This window comes from Carassius auratus, chromosome 38 (genome assembly GCF_003368295.1).
Source record: "Carassius auratus strain Wakin chromosome 38, ASM336829v1, whole genome shotgun sequence".
NCBI lineage: Eukaryota > Metazoa > Chordata > Actinopteri > Cypriniformes > Cyprinidae > Carassius > Carassius auratus.
Window position 1 is genome coordinate 10,287,762 of NC_039280.1, and position 18,180 is coordinate 10,305,941.

The 18,180-nt window shown below is 38.2% G+C and overlaps 1 protein-coding gene across 6 annotated transcripts in view; it reads left to right on the forward strand.

Annotated features, from left to right (window-relative positions):
- The window catches only part of phactr2 (phosphatase and actin regulator 2), a 34,048-nt gene that overhangs the window by 2,238 nt on the left and 13,630 nt on the right, over positions 1-18,180 (forward strand). The window contains exon 1 of one of the 6 annotated variants that reach the window (XM_026224006.1): positions 5,050-5,169. The exons of 4 other annotated variants lie outside the window; for them this stretch is intronic. In XM_026224006.1, the coding sequence (XP_026079791.1) occupies positions 5,157-5,169 (13 nt within the window). In that variant the 5' untranslated portion in view covers positions 5,050-5,156. Of the gene's footprint in view, positions 1-5,049; positions 5,170-9,780; positions 10,446-18,180 lie in introns of those variants that run through there. One more of the 6 variants, XM_026224005.1, reaches the window with a different exon arrangement.

An 18,180-nucleotide genomic window follows, 5' to 3' on the forward strand; every position in this document is an offset into this window, starting at 1 on the left:
TTTTTTTTGTCATTTCTAGTCATATATTTATTTGAAAGTTTTAGCTGACTATAATCACATGCTTGCACATGCTGTTGATAAAACACTTATTTTGAACCTGGAAAATATTTGTAAATATTAAAAAAAAAATAATTGTGCATTGCATTGAATAATGCAGCTTTACTGCACGTCCACCAGGGGGGGAGGGTGTTCTTTCTGTTTTTCCTATGCAATGCATCAGTTCATGTCAGTAGTGTTCCTGTCTGATGTCTAAGAATGGTTCTGTGCTGCAATGTTTTAAGTCTAACCCCATGGCTGTTTTTCACAAAGCCTCGCATCAATAATTCATAATGTCTTGTTTGTGTTCCTGCAACCACTTAATGCTACTTAGTGTACATCTATTTCCTGCCTGCCAGCATCACTTCATGATCTATATGCAGTCTTTGCAAAGATGTTGTGTTTTGAGAGAATATTCAGACCCGCACTTTATCCTTCACACTGTTCCACACGGTAAAAAGGCACTGGGAGAAAGCCTCCTCGCTCTCTGTTTGTTTGGATTAATTTGTAGGTTTAGCCTCCTTTGATGCTGGTGTGAGCTGTGAGGATGTGTGTCGTCCCTCTCTGCACACAATTAGTCACGTAATGACACAGAGATGGAGGCCGGTGAAGCGGCGATGTCGAGAGATGCTGCCATTTCTAACAATGCACTGGAGACAGAACCTTTTCTGTTCTTTACCCTCTTAAAAGCTTGTTCCTCTCACCTCTGGATGAATTTTAAACAGTCTTTGAATAGAGTGTCAGTAGAGACTTGGCATATTGAGTTAGTTCTGTCTGTGATATAGATGATATACAATCTTTTATGACTGTTTTTACAAACATATACATTTTTAAAACTTTTATTTCAGTTCTTATAGGAATGTAGAAATAAAGAAATGGAAAAATGTGTACTTGTTAATGGTTTAGTCAGGTACAATCCACACACTAAATGTAAGCAGATTCAAACAGAAGCTAGAGAACATTGAGATAACCCTGTTTTTGATCCAAGTACTGTAGATGTAAATGAGTGTAAATCCATGCTTTTAATGACTTATGCTATTTAAATCAGTAAAGGTCCAGCAAGAAGGGAACACTTTTATTCAGAAAGGATGCTTTAAAAGGATCAAAAGTGACCGCAAATACACTGAGAATGTTATATAAAAAAAAATCCTGTTCTTTTGAACTTCCCATTTATCAAATACTCCTGAAAAATCACACTTTTTCCACAAAAATAGTAGCAGAACAACTGTTTTCATCAGTGATGATAATAAGAAATGTTCAGTGTTAACCAGAATTTAGACAGTGTTTTGCATACAAGGCTGTCACTACTGTACACTACTGTTAGAGTTGATCACTGTTTAGGAATATGTAGTTCTTTCTCATGGGGCGTGAATGCTCTTCCCAGGCAGCTATTCCTAGCATATCAGTGGTTCCTGACAAGAGCCCTTTATGCCCACTGGTCTGGTTGTCTCCTTCTCTCGTTCTCCCGTCCTCTTTTTCTTCTTCTTCATGTTCAGCTTGCTCTTTGGTAGGAGTGTGAACAGCTCTATGTGTCAGACAGTGTGGGCGTTCTCGGCAGACACACAAAGAGCACATGTGAAGATGGGCCATCATGCCTTTTATCGGTAATTGCTATGCTGCATTGTATTTTTAGAGCTGAGAGGATGTCATCTGCATTTATTCAACATTTTATCAAAAGGGTGTTTATTTACCGGTTTATGAGAGTTTTGAGACATACCACATTATCCATGAGTCAACCAGTTGGACAAGATCTCGGTATGGTTAGTCCCGGTATGGCTACGGTTAAAAAAGCAATTCTGTGAGCTATTGGTTGCGTGTTAATGTACCTGACATTAGTTATTCGTGCTTTTATAGAGTGTAAATCAGTGACAGCGCTGTTACTGGAAAGACTTGGATGTTTCCATCCCACCATGTGCTTTTCTCTCAGCACTGGTTAACTTGAATAGAAAAATGTATCCTGACTGGGTTAAAATATCACAGACTAGTTTCACAATATCCCAAAAGCACACAAGACTATCTTTTTGTGTTGCTATGATCTTGTAACAGCAATAGTGCTGTTTCAACAGCACAGGAGCACTAATTAATTGCTCTCGGAAGTGCTGATTGGACTTTGACATCACTTTTTTTAAACAAATATCCCCATTGATGTGCATTATGCTTAGTTGAGATTACTTGCATTAAACTGCTACTTAACACCTCTAAACTATGTAACAAACTTTCAGTCTTAGGATAAGGTTCCTGTGATTCAAATGTTTGTGTTTGTTATTAAGAAGTAGATGTTTGTATGTTTGTTTTTATGGTTCTGTTTGCTTTTTTTATTGTTCAAGTAGTCTTGACTGATTGTACATGTAAGAGAAATATGACAGCCAATACAATACTATTTTTTTTTTAAACAAAATTTGTGTCGTATTGTGTAGTGAGTTATCTATGTATGGTGAAAAGGACATGCTTCTCTCTGGTGACGTATTCAGGACTTCTCCAGTCATTTAAACAACTTCAACCTTGCTGCTCCACAATCCACTACAAACTCACACGCATACGTCTCAAAATCCAATCAACAACTGATGGATAGAAGCAAGTTCCTGCAACTTCCTGTGCTACACTGCTAGATCTAAACATTGTATGTGTTAACATGAGACTAGTGAGATAAAATCACTTACTTGCCTTACTGTGCAAAATGTTATGCACCAGTAAACCCTTTTGCCGGTAACTTTTGCATGATGCTTACAATACCCCAAAGCCCGCTGAAAGAACATTACTGTAGAGGCAGTCTGTACTGACAGTTTTTCTATGTAAATGACAGCTTGTCACAGTTGCTGTTGAATGGATCTTAAAGGTGAAATAAGGTGTAATTTCTGCACAATTACTGTCAGCAAATGGATCTATAATAGTTATATACTAGTCAGAAATGCTCACAAATCTAGCCACAAATGTCTTGCATATAGTTGTCTTTGCTATACTGGGATAAAAGATAACTTTATCTAAAATAAATAAATTAAACATTTGCATGCATCTTAAATTTGAATAGAATCCAGGGCTGTGTTTCCCAAAAGCATCGTAAGCTTAAATTTGATTGTAGCTCCGTTGGTTTCAATGCAGCCCAGAACATTCTGTTAAGCTAATCCATTTTGAATTCTTACTATGTTTGTAACTGAAAAAAAGTGGAAAGATAGCAGAAGAATGCCTCTATAGGCATTGTACACAGCTGATTTAAGGCTGCTCTTTGCCTGGCCAAAATGAAAGACGATGCTGTATTAAAACCAGACTACAATATGCTGCTCTGATCCACCTACGCCCCTAGTATCAAATAATACACCTGAAAATGCATTTATGCCATCTCTGAGCAGAATTCAACTAAACTTTTGTTCCACCTTTGCAGTGTAAATTTGACAACATCTCAGTGTTCACTTAAGGTGTCTTTAAACAGTTAAGCTAATGCTGCTTTGTTCCTTTAAAGGGGGTCAATGAAGGACTTCTGAAATGATGTGATGCATTGGTGCAAGAAAAAATCCATATTTGAAACTTTAGAAACCATATTCACTATCTTCTTACTAATAAACACGTTTACTAGAGAGTGCCATTCCAGTGTATGTTGTAGGATGTACAGTGGGAAGTGACAAATGTGGAAGTGCAGAAGAAAGAGCAAAACAAGACACTGGTCATAAATTCTAATATGGATCTTTTCCTTACACAAATGCATCTCTTCACTTCAGAAGACCTTTATTTACCCCCTGGAGCCATGTGGAATAATTTTTATGATGGATGGCTTTAAAATCTCCACCTCCAGCTTGGAAGACCCAGTACGTTTTCTAATATAACTCTGATTATATTCGTCTGAAAGTCCTATACACTTAGGATGGCTTGAGGGTGAGTAAATTATGAGATAAGTTTCATTGTTTTGGTGAACTGTCCCTTTAAATAACGAGTAAAGGCATAATGCTACATAAAAGCTAGATTATGCCTGTTCTGACCCACCTCAAACCAACTGTCAAAGTACACTGAATTGAATTTACTAAAAAGAAATTTAGGTAAGTGGTTGCAATCAATTTATTTTAGCTACATTTAAATACATTTATTTAAATTTGTTTAAAATAAATTGATTGCAACCATTTACCCTTAAAATTTGTTTAGTAAATTCAATGAATCATTTTTATTCAGTGTACACAGTTGTAATTGCTGCATAAAGGCATTCATGCCACCTCTGAGCAGCATTGAACAATCTGCGTGAAGATACTTAAACACATCAGAAGCACTTCTGTGCCACTTTTGCAGTGTAAAATTGGAATTCTACAAAATCATGCAGTGAACTCATGTGTCCTGGGAATAGTGCTTCTGCAGATGCTTTGAACAATTCTAAGAAAATGTTTAGGTTCATGTGAGCACTCCGCCTACTGGGGTGAGCTTTAAAACCCTACTCTCAAGCAGTGATTCATTCCTCTCTGAACTGCTGCCAATTCTTGACGTCAGCTTGCAACACGAAAATAGATTTGGACGACATTGTTACAGATTCTCACCCACGAGTAACGTGCCATCAAGCCCACTTGTGTGAGGGCCTGCCCGACTTTGACCCCGATGCGGCTTACTTTCTTTAAAATGTTGCACATCACACACACCGGCAAGCACTTCACTTTTGTGCCTCAGAACACAGTGTGTAAAACAACGGGCGATAAGACAGGAGTCATCGGTTTCAGCGGGATGCGAGTAATTTAATGAAGGCTACAGAGCTGTCTCACGCTACATCAACTCCCCCCCCTCCTCCTCAACCCCATTCCCCGTAGTTAAAGGCGATAACTGAAAGCCCCAGTGGACTGGGAGGTTCCACTTGATGGGCTCAGACTGGCTCAGTCAGCTCTCTTTAATGGAGGTAATGGCTGTTTGTCATCCTCAAGCCTTCGCTGCTCTTCCTGCCGCGCACCACTGCAGAGAAGGTGACTGCGAGAGCACCACAGGAAGTGAGGAGAGAGAGTGAGTGAGTGAGTGAGTGAGAGTCAGAGAGAGAGAGAGAGAGAGTGAGTGAGTGAGAGTCAGAGAGAGAGAGAGGGAATCAGTGAGAAAGGAAACTAAGGACCATCTCACTGGAGCAGTTGATTTTTTTATTTATTTTTTATATCCTTCCAGTCATGGAACATGCCTGTAAGTCTTCAACCTTTTGACATAAGTGTGTTTGAGTGTGTGTGTGTGTGTGTGTATGTAGATAGATATAGTGCTCTGCTTAAAATAGTTTATTAAGTTTCTTACATTTATTAGGCTTCATTCATTCATCTAAATGAGGTTATTAGGTTAAAATAGCATATAATGAGTGTTTTAGTTTGAAGCAGAGTGTTAGATTGTCTTGGTGTGATTTTGATCTTTTGCTGACATGTGCACTCTTGCACACTTTTTTACGTGCCTCACATTGTATTGATGTTTTCATTATCGGCTCACATTCTGGGAATCCAGCTAGCGTGATGTTTAATCATTGAATAAACACACACCGGCTAAGTGCTGGTGCTGTATTACGGTCCTATTTTTGGTCTGTGTCATGAGATGTTCGATTGGATTTGCAATGCTTTTTGTGTGTCATCATAGCATGGAAATGCTGCTAGTAGGTTCGGTCCCTCATTCTGTTGTTTATTTTTTGATAGCAAAGAGGAAACCTGACATTGATATTATTGGCAGTGAAGTGAAAATCTGACAGGAACTGTGGTATTCCTTTGATTGTATCAGCGCAGGTGTCACGTATACTAAAACACAGCAGAAGTTTGTCTGTTGCCAGTCAAGATCCAGCTGCTTTGATATCATGTTTTCCCACTTTTTAATGTCTTATGTGCATCTACATGTGCGTGATTGCGGCTCACACTAACAACCGGAGAACTTCCCTCTGGATATTTTGCAAAGCAAATTAGTATTTGTTTGGGAGTGGTTTGCAAAACCTTTTAGATTTGGGGTTTACATACGAGCAGGGTTATTCTTTCAAGGCAGGAGAACAGGGTCATTCATGCTGTGAAAAAGTTAGTCCCAGAGTTACTGAATGGATCTGCTGTATCAGTGGAAATGCACAGGAAATGAGGTGTAAGCTGTTAAAATAAATGAGGCATGTGACACCGGCTGTTATTGATCTGTTGGAGCTGAGGTTCGCAATATGAGTACGAATTTTTAAATAAAACACCTTAGAGTAAGTTAATGTGTATCTTCTTGTTTGCACTCAAAATGCAACCCAGCAATTCAGAAATGCTGTGAAAATGGCTGTTAAAGGTACAGTGAATGAAAAAAAGAACGAGGTTTTTATCAAAATAGATATTAACAATCTAATAAATGGTGTTTTATTTTACGTGTAGTGGGGGCAGCCATATTGAGATCACATGAGTACTTCTCATATTCCCTCAGTAATGCCTGAAACTTTTTACTCACTTTTACACATTGTACAGGCAATTAGATTTCACTTGAAAATTGAAAACCGAAACTAAACCTGTTATATGTTGCTACATGCTTGTAGCTAATTGTTAGTAACAGTCCAAAGATGATTTCTTTCTATGTCAGCCAGCAAGTAGTTAATAGCTGAACTAGTATATATTGCTATTTACAACATTTCTACACGTCTACTTTACAAATTGCAAGAAGGAAGAAAAATTTACAGCTTACTAATGTGCGTGTGCTATATATGCCCTTTTGTCTTTGTAAAGTGTACACTTACCACTGTATACAGTACCTGTATCCTGTCACATACTGTAAATCTGATGTTATCATGTGTTTAACTGAAAGATATAGGACTGCACCCCATCATTACAGCTAATGAGTTTTTCCTTCCGTTTAAGTGTCCTGGTAATACCTCTTATCATTGTGCAAGTCTCCCCTCAGCAGGTGACCAGTGTTAGTCTTCCCAATGTCAGGAGCATCATCAGCGGCTGTTCCCCTGCTTAGTGAAACTTAATGCTCTCCACTCCCCCTTCGATGTACTATTATTAAATGTCCCAGATTTCCAAATAAGAGCCATCCATGCTGGGGAAAATCACTTAGGCAGGATGTCAGGTATTGATCAACAAGGTTTGCCATACCTTGTTGTGCTCCATCATTGGGTAAACGGCCCAACACGAGCCAGTTGTCTTCAAAAACATTTCCAGCAATACATCATCTGGAGGTTTGTGCAGGCCATATCTGAAATTGTACAATTAGGTGATGCTTAGTTATCAGAACTGCTTGTTTCTCATGCAGCATAATTAAAGAAACATGCATGAGACGATTATCTTTAGATCTTGCTTAAATTTGCAGAGTTGAATCTGTGGTTTAGATATTTGCTTATCATGATAAGGTGCGAGAATCTTGACACGCTATAACTTTTCTCTGGGTTTAGAGTTAATAAATAAATCATCTGAGCAGAGGAAAGAACTAAATGGCATCACTAAAACAATAATTAGCTGCTATTTTGTGCTGAGATTGGCAGTTAATAATTAATGAGCTTTTCCTACGTTGTTTCCAGTGATGTTGCATTTAGGGGACTTGAAGTGATCATTGTGATCAGCAGAACCCATTACCCTTTACAATCTAAGGAGGTAGAGATAGTGGTAGATGAGCTGATGAGCAGTGTTTTGAAGACATAGACATTGTATCAACATTTGAGGTTTGTGTTTGTTTTGATGGGTTGCAAAAAGATCCGCTTTGCCGTTATTAGCTGTATGCCATTACTGTCTACCCGTATGCACTTAGGCTGCACTCTAGAGCAAATGGACAGATTTTTCTCTCTACACAAAGTCCAGACGTCTGTCTCTTGGGATATCGGACTACATTGGAATTCAGATTAAGCTTCTCAGATGTTCTCAAAAGAGTTCAGGTAGTGCATGTGGACAAACAGTCGTGCAAGTAAGTGAATACACTTCATTTGATTGAAAAGATTTACGTATTTTGATAAAAGTTCTTGACATTCTGAGAGGCGCTGGCAGTGATTCACAGTGTAAATGATCAAATCGCATCACACTGCATGCAAAAACATTCACATACCACTCCTGAGCTGCAAGTAGAAATGTGTGTGTTGTTGTACCCAAATGAGACATTTGCATTCAGATTGCATGCACTTGGTCAATAGATGGCAGCGTTCTCCGGGAATAGTGTCAGGATATGAGGAGGTGTGTTGAGATTTGATGACTAGCCACACACCCCTTTTGTTTTTAAACCTGGGCCGAGGCCATAATCGATGCATGTCAGGAACTCATTACAGAATACTGTGAGTCACTTCTTTTGTATGCATACTAATGTAGCCATCTTGAATAGTTCTCCAGAGATATTCTTTAACATGGAGATATTAATCACATTATTTTCAGGGTTATTAAGCTTAAAATAAACCGGTTGTTTGGCACAAACACAAATTGTGTCTCTATATTAAGGAGTATTTCACCTCTGCAGAATAGATGGAAAATCAAGATGATCTTTAATGAATGTGCTCTTCCAGCTGTATTGTTTTGGCTGTGTGTCAAATATTTGTAATGTGATGTGTATGAAAGTGGGTTATCAGAGTATACAAGGTTCTCTGTCAGTGTTTACTGAACAAATGCATACAGACCATGATATCAGACTGACGGGCCACTCTGACCACACACAAGCCATTTAGGACTTCTGCTAATGCCAAAAAAAAGGTGACATAGTAAGACTAGCTATATTTATTTAAATATTTTTAGGTCATCCTGCAAGTTTGCTCAGGCTCCCATAATGGACTCAATGACCCATTGGATGAGAAACACAGCTTTAGGTTAGAACTAGCTGCGTACAGTATATCTAGCTGTAGGAAACAGTTTACTTTCACTTAGTTGCTCTGCATTTTTTGGTTTCCCCTATTTGGGTTTGTGGCTGGTATACTAAACCACTATACTACTTGGTCACCCCTTTTGAATAAAAAATAATAATTTCACATGTTAAATAACAAAAATTAGTATGAAATAAGAAAGATTGCATGAACAAAGACTACACCAACAAAATCACACTACTTCAGCTGCTTGTACTCAGGGTTGTGGTGTTATGATGGTAGGAAGAGGGGAAGGGGTGGAGAGCTCATACTTGATGAGAACATTCAGCTTTGCTGTGTGCAAAACAATAGCTCACATCTCCAGAGTAGACTTGTTTTCGTAAGGCTTCCTGCTTTGAATCCCACCCACCACTTCTGCTTTGGAAGGGGGTGGGGGGCTAATCTGTGGGGCTTTTGGTCTCTTTTGGTTCATAGTGTGTCCTTTTTGTGTGCTTCCCTTTTTATGCAAAATAAATAAAGTGCTACCCTTGCAAGAGAACCATGACGTTCAAAAGACTATGTATAGTGTCATATAAGTGAGAAGTTGTCATAAGGGATGTGTCTCCAGTATAAGGTTTTGAATCCAATGTTTTAAATGACACAAATGTAGATTTCCGCTAGCAGTGATTTTTATATGTTGGGTTCAAACACCTTAAATGGTCAAACCTTGAAAATTGTCTCATTGTGAACAATAAAACCTCAATGACATTTAGTCAGACAAGGATAGGCTATTTTTATTCAGGTCAGGATGGGGCAAATTGTCACAGGTTATAAATGTAGTATTTATTATTTTAAATACAATGGCCAATAATATTTTTGTATGTTACTTGTTACTTTTTGCTGTTTCATTTAAAAAAAAAAAAAAAAAAAAAAAAAAAAACCTTTTCCTGAGAGCATTATTATTAAATACTATTTAATGGTTTGCACAACATGCCCCGCTCTTGATAGTCAATGTTAAGGTATGTGTTTTAACAGAAACTGACTCACTCGAATAAAAGTAGTGTTATGTAAGATAATCATGTCTGGAAATCATCAGTAATGAATGATTTTTAGTTTTAATACATGATGAATATTTTATTCAGCTTTATTGATCGCCTAGCCTACTCTCTTTGGTTAGATGATGTAAAACACAAGAAATCATTTTACACTGTCATTTCTTGATCAAAAATATTGTGATAGCAACAGATATTTACAACAGAATAAACCATGTTTTATGTTCATGTTAATACATTAAAGCAGTGTAGTCCGAAATAGCACTGACACAACTGATCTAGTATTTTCTAATGATGTCACTTTTGGACAACACATTATTACCCATATATATGTCGATGCTTTAAGCAGGGCTGAAGCAAGGAGGGGCTTGAAACTTCCTCCTTATGACCTCTGACTGCTTACAATCTGCAAAAAAAGGAATGACAGGCATTTCAGTCCGGAGACTCAAGAGTTCGAATGCGTGTCTTGCGACTTCACAAAGTATGGAAAAGCTCTTTTGAGAAGCAGCTCCCAGAGTCGAGGAGTGAGATGAGTGTCCTGTTATGTCGATCGAGTGGGCTTTGTTGCACAAGTTCTTGGGGCGTCGTATGATTTTTCTTTAGCGGCCCATTGAAGATCGCCATGGGCCAGACATCTGTCTCAAGCTTGTCTGAGGGAGCGAGCGGTAAGTGTCTGGAAGGGCTGGTTCTTCATTCACTGACCCGCTGTTTACTCACTCGCACCGCTATCTCAATCAACCCTCATGCAGGGAAGACTACATGAGTCCTTTTCTGTGGCAAATCAAGTTCATTATCAAGTCTGATAGTTGCACGTTTGCTTTCACGCAATCTACTGCTACCTACGTGATGCGACGAACTGAAACACTGTTATAATAATATTCGAAGCGAGCGCGTGGATTTTGTTTTGTCGCGTGGAGTGCAAGCGATCAACAAGTGGGGACTTTGTCAAGCGCATCTTTCGCGAATTTGAGGCGTTTGTGTTGATAGATTAGTCAACAGTAATATCCTTACTTGATAATGACGAAGAAACATAAATGTACTGACTCGTGCATTCAGGAAATGATTGTTTCACTCTGTTCTTTTGCTCACGTTATTTGTCGTAATATGTGCTGTCAAATCGATGGGCTGTTAGAAATTAAGTTAACTTACTTCCTAATTCGAGTCAGTGCATAGTTAAAAAAAAAAATTAGTCATTTTAACGGAAAAACGATAACGCTGTAAAACGATATTGTTTTAACATGTTACTTTAACTTAAATTACCATACTAAAACAATACATGCACGTTTAGGCTACTTAAAATGCATGCAAAACATTACAATAGGTTATTTTAAGTGTAGATTAATTTAGCATGTAGCCTATGACGGACTTTATATATTAGGAAGGGGCATTCCCAGAATCAGACTTGATCATATTTTATATAAAAAAAAGAAAAAAAATCCATCTTTTTTGTGTGTTTTATTAAGTATGTTTTACATTATTTAACTGTTTTGTGTTTGTGTGAATGACACTTTGCTAATTTGTTATTATTGGCTCAGAGAACTTCATCATGTGGCCTTCCATTGTTCTACATCCTGTATTAATGCATTGTACACAAACAATCAAATATAAGTATATTTTTAATTAACTGGCATGCTATTTCATACTGTTATAATTGTACCATCACTTTGTCATAGTAAAAAAGTGATAAAAGGCAGCTACCGCCATTTTTTTAAACTGTAAATTTAATAAAGCATTCCACATGCAGTTGGGTCATTCATTATCAAAACGCAAGTCTGAATTGCGGGTTTACTGGTTTTGGTTTCATTCAATACAAGATTAGTTCATGTTCATCTTCTCTGTAGACTGTTGAGACTGAGAGTGTTGAGTTTAAGCTATTTCTTTTTAAAAAGCAGCAACAGTGGCAGAAACGTCTTAGTATGCACCACAGTCAAGTTTCAATAACTACAATTCCAAGCAAGTACTTCACAATGCAGTGTTATTGTAATCTTAAGCTTCTTTCTTCATCAAATGTCGGATCACGAGCCGCTACCTTCATTTCCCCATAATTTCCATTACTGCCAGAGTGCTGTGATATAAAAGCTTCTGTTGCTATCAGTTTACCAGCCTTTAAAGGAAGGTTGATCAGATGTTATTTGTGTGTCCTCATGAACAGCATGCTTATTATGCTTTAAATGAGACTGAATCAAGATTTATTTGGAATGTATAGAAATTGACATGGATGTGAAAGGCCACAGATTTTATACCTCTCTATTAATTAGATCCAGAAGTAATCGGCACCATCTTTGTCTTAGGTCCAGTTTTTTAATCGTTTTATAGGAAAGGCTATTGCAAACATTTCCTTTATGTAAATAGCGGAACAAAGTGTTGAGTGTAATTGGCCTATTGTTTTTTTTCATTGGTATTATAAGGAACTGAGGCTGTGGGATTAGCCGGTGCTGCAACCAATTTTTAATACAAAGCTAGGTTTAGCATTTGCTGTAGGATTTATGCACTTACCGGATGTCAAAAAACAGGCTACATTCACTGTTAAAGAGTACATTTAAAATGGTAGTAACTGACAACTTTAACACTAATTCGTTTGACTTACTCTTCAGCATTACAGACTTAAAACATTGAGATAGTGAACGAATTATCAGCACGAGTGGTCTTTTTAGCCATCACAGATCTCTACAGCTGCTTTGTCTTTATATTTAGAAGCATAAGGCAAGTCAAATGTGCGATTGTTCTGTAAGAAATATGCTGTCAGGGATGTTGATATGAGCTACACTGCAATATGACTCCCGTGGACTTTTTAACCCTTTAGTCTCACATGCCTGCTTAGGAAGCCTTGGAGGTTTGAATAACTGATGGCTTTTTGTTTTCTGGTTATCATGATTATTTGTCATGTTTCATGCATTTTCAGTTGCCTCCCTTTATAAAGAGGAAGTGAACAATTCAGTGAACTGTACAAAGTCAAATGTGATAGTATTTGCTGCAAATTTGCCATAATGTGGATCTGGATGTTATAGTAAAAATTGTTCTGTATATTTTAGATACTTTTGGTGGTATGCAGTATATATTATATGTTTGCATGTTTCATGCAGACAGCCATCTTAACAGTGACAGAAGAGTTCAACGGGAGTTTGCAACACAAATTCTCGGTTCTTTGTTTTTTCTTTCTTTTCTTTTCTTTTTTTGCTAAACAATTCTCAGAATAAACAAAGCTCACAGTCTCCATTTAGGTTGAAATCAGAGGGTACTTTCACATGTAGTTTATTTGTGCCCTCCAAATGCTCTCAGTGCGGTTCAGCGCATCTATGTGAACAAACCAAGTGATCTCAGACCCCTCCAAAGCCCCTTTCACACTGCACGTCAGACCCGTCAAATTGCCGGAACATTGCCGGGTCGCCTTCTGTGTGAAAGCAACCACGTCCCGGGATTGATTCCCGCATTGAACCCGGGTCGGGGACCTAGTAACATTGCGGGGTTCGACCCGGGACGAGCGCTGTGTGAACAAAAGCCATATCTAATGCCGTGTTGAAGTAATGACGCACGTTATCGCACGACACTTTTACCGGCTGTTTTGAAGGAAGATCAACGTTCGCAACGAAAAAATATGTGCAAACTGTAATGAAGCAGAGATCAGTTAGTTCCTCACTTTCCGCGCTGACGCCGAGATCGTTCGCTTGCTTCAGTGAAAGTGTAGCGTGCCTAACGTTTTCGACTCGTACATTACACGTCACACACTGATGTCACGTGTCGTTACGGGATCTTTACGGGTTGTGTGTGAAAGCACGCACATATACCGGGTCATCACTGGCAGTGTGAAAGTGCACAATCTAGCGACCCGGGAGCAACTACCGGAACACTTTACCCGTGTATTTGCCGGAATGGCAGCGCGAAAGGGGCTCAAGTGATCTCAGACTCCTCCAAGTAACCACCTCCAGAGGTTGAGGTCCCGGTCCACTGTACATTTCATATCAACATGTATACCCGGAGGCTTGGGTGAAAGTTGCATGTGTGTAAATGACCTGTGTCTTGCATCTCTTTTTACAAGCAATAGAGCTGTGAGTTTAGTTACTTTTGAATACCATAAGGCGCACTTAAAAGCCTTTAATTTTCTAAAAAACGCCTTACAATCCGGTGCGCCCTATATATGAAAACAGTTCTAAAATAGGCCGGAAAATACGGTACATCCATTTTTACCCACTCATTGCTAAGAAATATAATGCAAAGATTCAGTATCAAAGCTGTTTTATTAATAAAATTAGAGGGACTCTTGAAAACAAGTTTCTATGCACCTGAATTTTTCTATGTGTGTGCAGCACACTCACTAATCTCTGTGTGTGAGTGATGTGTGTGTGTGTGCGTATACATATTTAACCATATAATGTATTGGGGAAATTTTGTAACCAAAAGTGAACAAACCTGACGAAAACAATCTCCTAAAATGTCCCTTTGGGGATGTCCTTATTTGTAAAACAGATATAAAAATGAAGTGACCAAGGTTTTTTTTTTTACTGTAAAAATAAAAAGTTTTCAGTGAGCGGCAAGGTTCATTTTGGAATATTCCAGGGATTTTTGGAAGGTTTTCGGAAATTTACCAAAATTTTTTCCACCCCTTAACCTTAGTGAGGGGAAGGCTTAGGACAGGATAGTGGCCCTCCAGGACCGGAGTTGCCTATCCCTGGTTTAGGGTATGTGTTGGGATTATCTTATAAAATCTATAACGATCTGTATATGAAAACAGTAGAAGTCTATGTAATGTCCCCATTTAGATAGCTAAGTAAACTTGTGCGATTGTCAATGATAACTGCACATTAATATAGAATAGTGATTTAACTGACTTGGACCTGTGCATTAAACAGTTTAATTCTAGCCAGCCAATCAGAATCAAGTATTCAGACAGACCATGGTATAATATTATATAATTCTTTAGAAAAAAAACATTAATCACTACAACTTAATGAAATATGGCTTGTTGTGAATTAAAGAAAAACAACAACAACAAAAAAGTTCCAATTGAGACTGACAGCTTTTCCTCACCCCCTTCCCTGTCCACTTCATTTTTCACATTTTCCAGGTCAGACTCCAGCTGCTCCAGATTCCACTGCCGTGAAGAAGCTGGGGTCTGAGTTCTTATGAAGTTGTTGTGCGAACAAGAGAGAATCTAAAAATCACAGCAGTGCTGAAGAGGACAAAGAAAAGAACTGGGTTCTCTTTTGAGTCCACCATATTGTGAACACCATAAGTACTGATGTCACTTTTGGCAGGTTTCCCTGGTTCACTTTAAGACACTTTTCCCCTTTCACAAGTTCACTTGAAGACACAAGTTCACTTTTAACAATTAGGGAAACATCCTGAGACTATTATAACATGTCTGTCTTAATGCTTTATTTTTTTAAACTCTTCATGCAACTGTAAACTGCATAAATCAAACTGGCATCATGTCCAGTATTTCAACTGTAGCTCTACTCTTATTCTGCAGTGTCCACACCTGTTCATCTTTGCCCTTCAAATGTATTCTTCTTGCTCCGTTGTAAAGCGGTGTCCTCTTTGTTTTAAATGTGCTTGATCCTCTGAAGGTTGATCTCGGGGACTGTGCGCATCGTTGGGAGTTCTGGGGGTAGCACATTCTTTTAATAATCCAATCAGAGGCCAGCTGCCTGTTGGCAGGCCAATGGAGTCTAGGGTCAGTGGCTCCTTGGGGAGAATTGATTAGTAAAGAGGCGCTGTGGCATCCTCATGATGGTGGTGAATAGACCACAGACATGTCTTCTACACATTCCTGTCACATGTGTTTGCTAATGAATTCCCTCAGTGTAGTGTGAAGAACAGAAAAATATCCTGTTTGCTGGTCAGATTTTGGACTCCTAGAGATGATTCGTGATGCATTTGGAAGCAATGTGTGTTAAGCAGCCACATAAGTGGTGTATTGATGTGTTGCAGAAGCTTGCACTCTTAAAAATAAAGGTTTCAAAATAAGGTTTTCATAGCAACACTCCCCAACAAACCTTTCAGTGAACAGTCCTTTGAGTAACCATATTTTTTCTTAGTGTGAAAATCATTTGTAGAATGATGAATATATTTTTTTATATAAAAAAACTTTTTTTTGTGCAATTGAAAGATTCCGTGGATGTTAAAGGGTTAGTACACCCCAAAATAAAAATTCTGTCATTATTTACCCTCATGTTGTTCTAAACCGATACGACATCTTCAAAACACAAATTAAGATTTAATTTTAATTTTAATTTGATCAAATCTGAAAGCTGTCTGACCCTCCCATAGACTGCAATGCAACCGAAATGTTCCCAGGTCCAGAAACATATTAAAGAAATCAGTCACAGGGGCTACATTTTGCAAAGCTATGATAATACTTTTCGTGCGCAACGAAAACAAAAATAACCTAATTTATTTAACAATTTATCTCCTCTGAATTCTGTCTTCTACCATCAATGTAATCTACGTTGTTTATGTTTGTGGTGTGAAAGCATGCACATTAACGTAATCAGCATAATTAGAATTGTTTATGCTTGGGGGAAAGCATGTGTATGCACTGTGATACTCTCTAAAATAGCGAAAGACAAAAACTCTGGGGAGAAGAGTTTTTGAATATTGTTATTTTTGTCGTCTTTGCACACAAAAAGTATTCTCGCAGCTTCATAAGATTGAAGTGGAGCCACTGATGTCACATGGACTATTTTACCGATGTCCGGGAACTACATTTCTGGACCTGAGAACATTACAGTTGGGTTACTGTCTTTGGGAGAGTCATAGAGCTCTCCAATTCCATCAAAAATATCTTAATTTGTCTTAATATTAATGGTTTTATACACACTTCACAGCAGTTCAGTCAGTGTTAGGGGTGTGCCGGTTTCAGAATTGGTGATGACGGTTATGACATGAGTCAAATGTGATGTGTTCATAACATGACCGTCGGGGGGGGGGGGGGGGGGGGTGTTAGTGGATCTGCGGTAGAGTCAATTGGTTGATCTTGGAGATAGCGGGTTCACTCCGTGTCAGCGCGCGCTCTGATCGATAAAGGGCCAGAGATTTCAGACCTCCGTTTATTAAGGAGATCTGTCACAAAACTCATCATCCGCGCCAATGTTTTTTGAGCAAATTTCAAAGCTGCACCCGCCCGCCATCCGCTGATTGTTTTGAAGTCTATGGCGATGCAATGCTTTGCTGATGCGAGCCGCAAAAAAAAGCCATTGTCGGTTCTAGAAAGGATGCAGCAAAGATATTTAATGCTAATGTATGAGGCATAGGCCTACGCTGAGTTTCATTTACGATGAGATGCGCTCAAGTTCACAGTGCAGTGCAAGTGAACGCGGCGCGCTGGTGCTTCCATGTCACGGTTATCATTGTCTGCTATATTTGCTTTTTATTTATTAAAATACATGCAATTGGTTGATGAACCATTTATGAAAATTAAGATAAAATTTGTACAAAACGAAATTCGTTTTTAAGAAAGGTTTTCTACAAAGCAAAATTTTATGAAAAGGTAAATATCATGTCTGACGATTTACAAAACTTCATTAAGTGGTAAAAACCATGTATGGATATTGACTTTTAAGAGCATAGTTTTAGAGCTTGAGCCTACTTCTGCTGCGTGTCTTGAGGGTAGAATATTCTGTCTGGCTATTTAACAACATAATCTTTTGATTATCCACTATAGGCTCCTATGAAACATTTAATAAATAATAGAGTGAACCATTACAACTTTGTAAATGTGTGGAAAATGTCAAGCAGTCATTCTATGGAGATTTTGAGAAAGGACCGTTATGTAAAGTGAAAGACGGCTAAATTTGTTTCTCTTTCTGTTTGTATATTAGTTGGCTTGTGTCTTGTTGGTATTATCAGAAACGAGCGATAAAATCTCATAGTTGAGATGCAAGAGTCAGGAAGTTACTGTCTCCAGAGCATTTAAAGGGATATTTTTCGAAAAATGAGAAGTTACTCAATCTTATGTAACTCCAAGCATCACAAAAAATTTGGTGGTGGATTTATTCTGAAGCTATTTTCACTTATAAATTGCTCATGAATTTTACAAATAATGACTAAGAAATAGAAGTAGAAAGACTGAAATAGTATTTTCTTGTAAAACATGCTGCAGTTGTCATACAGTGCTTCTGACTTTGAATATATTTTAGGAAATATTGAGGTCAAGACAATATTGGACTCCACTGACCTCCAATAAATGGAAGAAAATACCAAAAACAAACAAACAAAATAAAGTCTAAAGTGTCCTTTGGAAGACTGTTATTTTTATAGATTTCTTAATCGGGCCAGGCCAGACAATGACCCATACACACACTGACCCAGGTCTTTACTGCAATTCTGCAGAGAACAATGTAAGTGTGTGTGCATTTTCTTGAACTGATAAATGGTGTCACTGCTTTGGAGCCTGACTCTTTG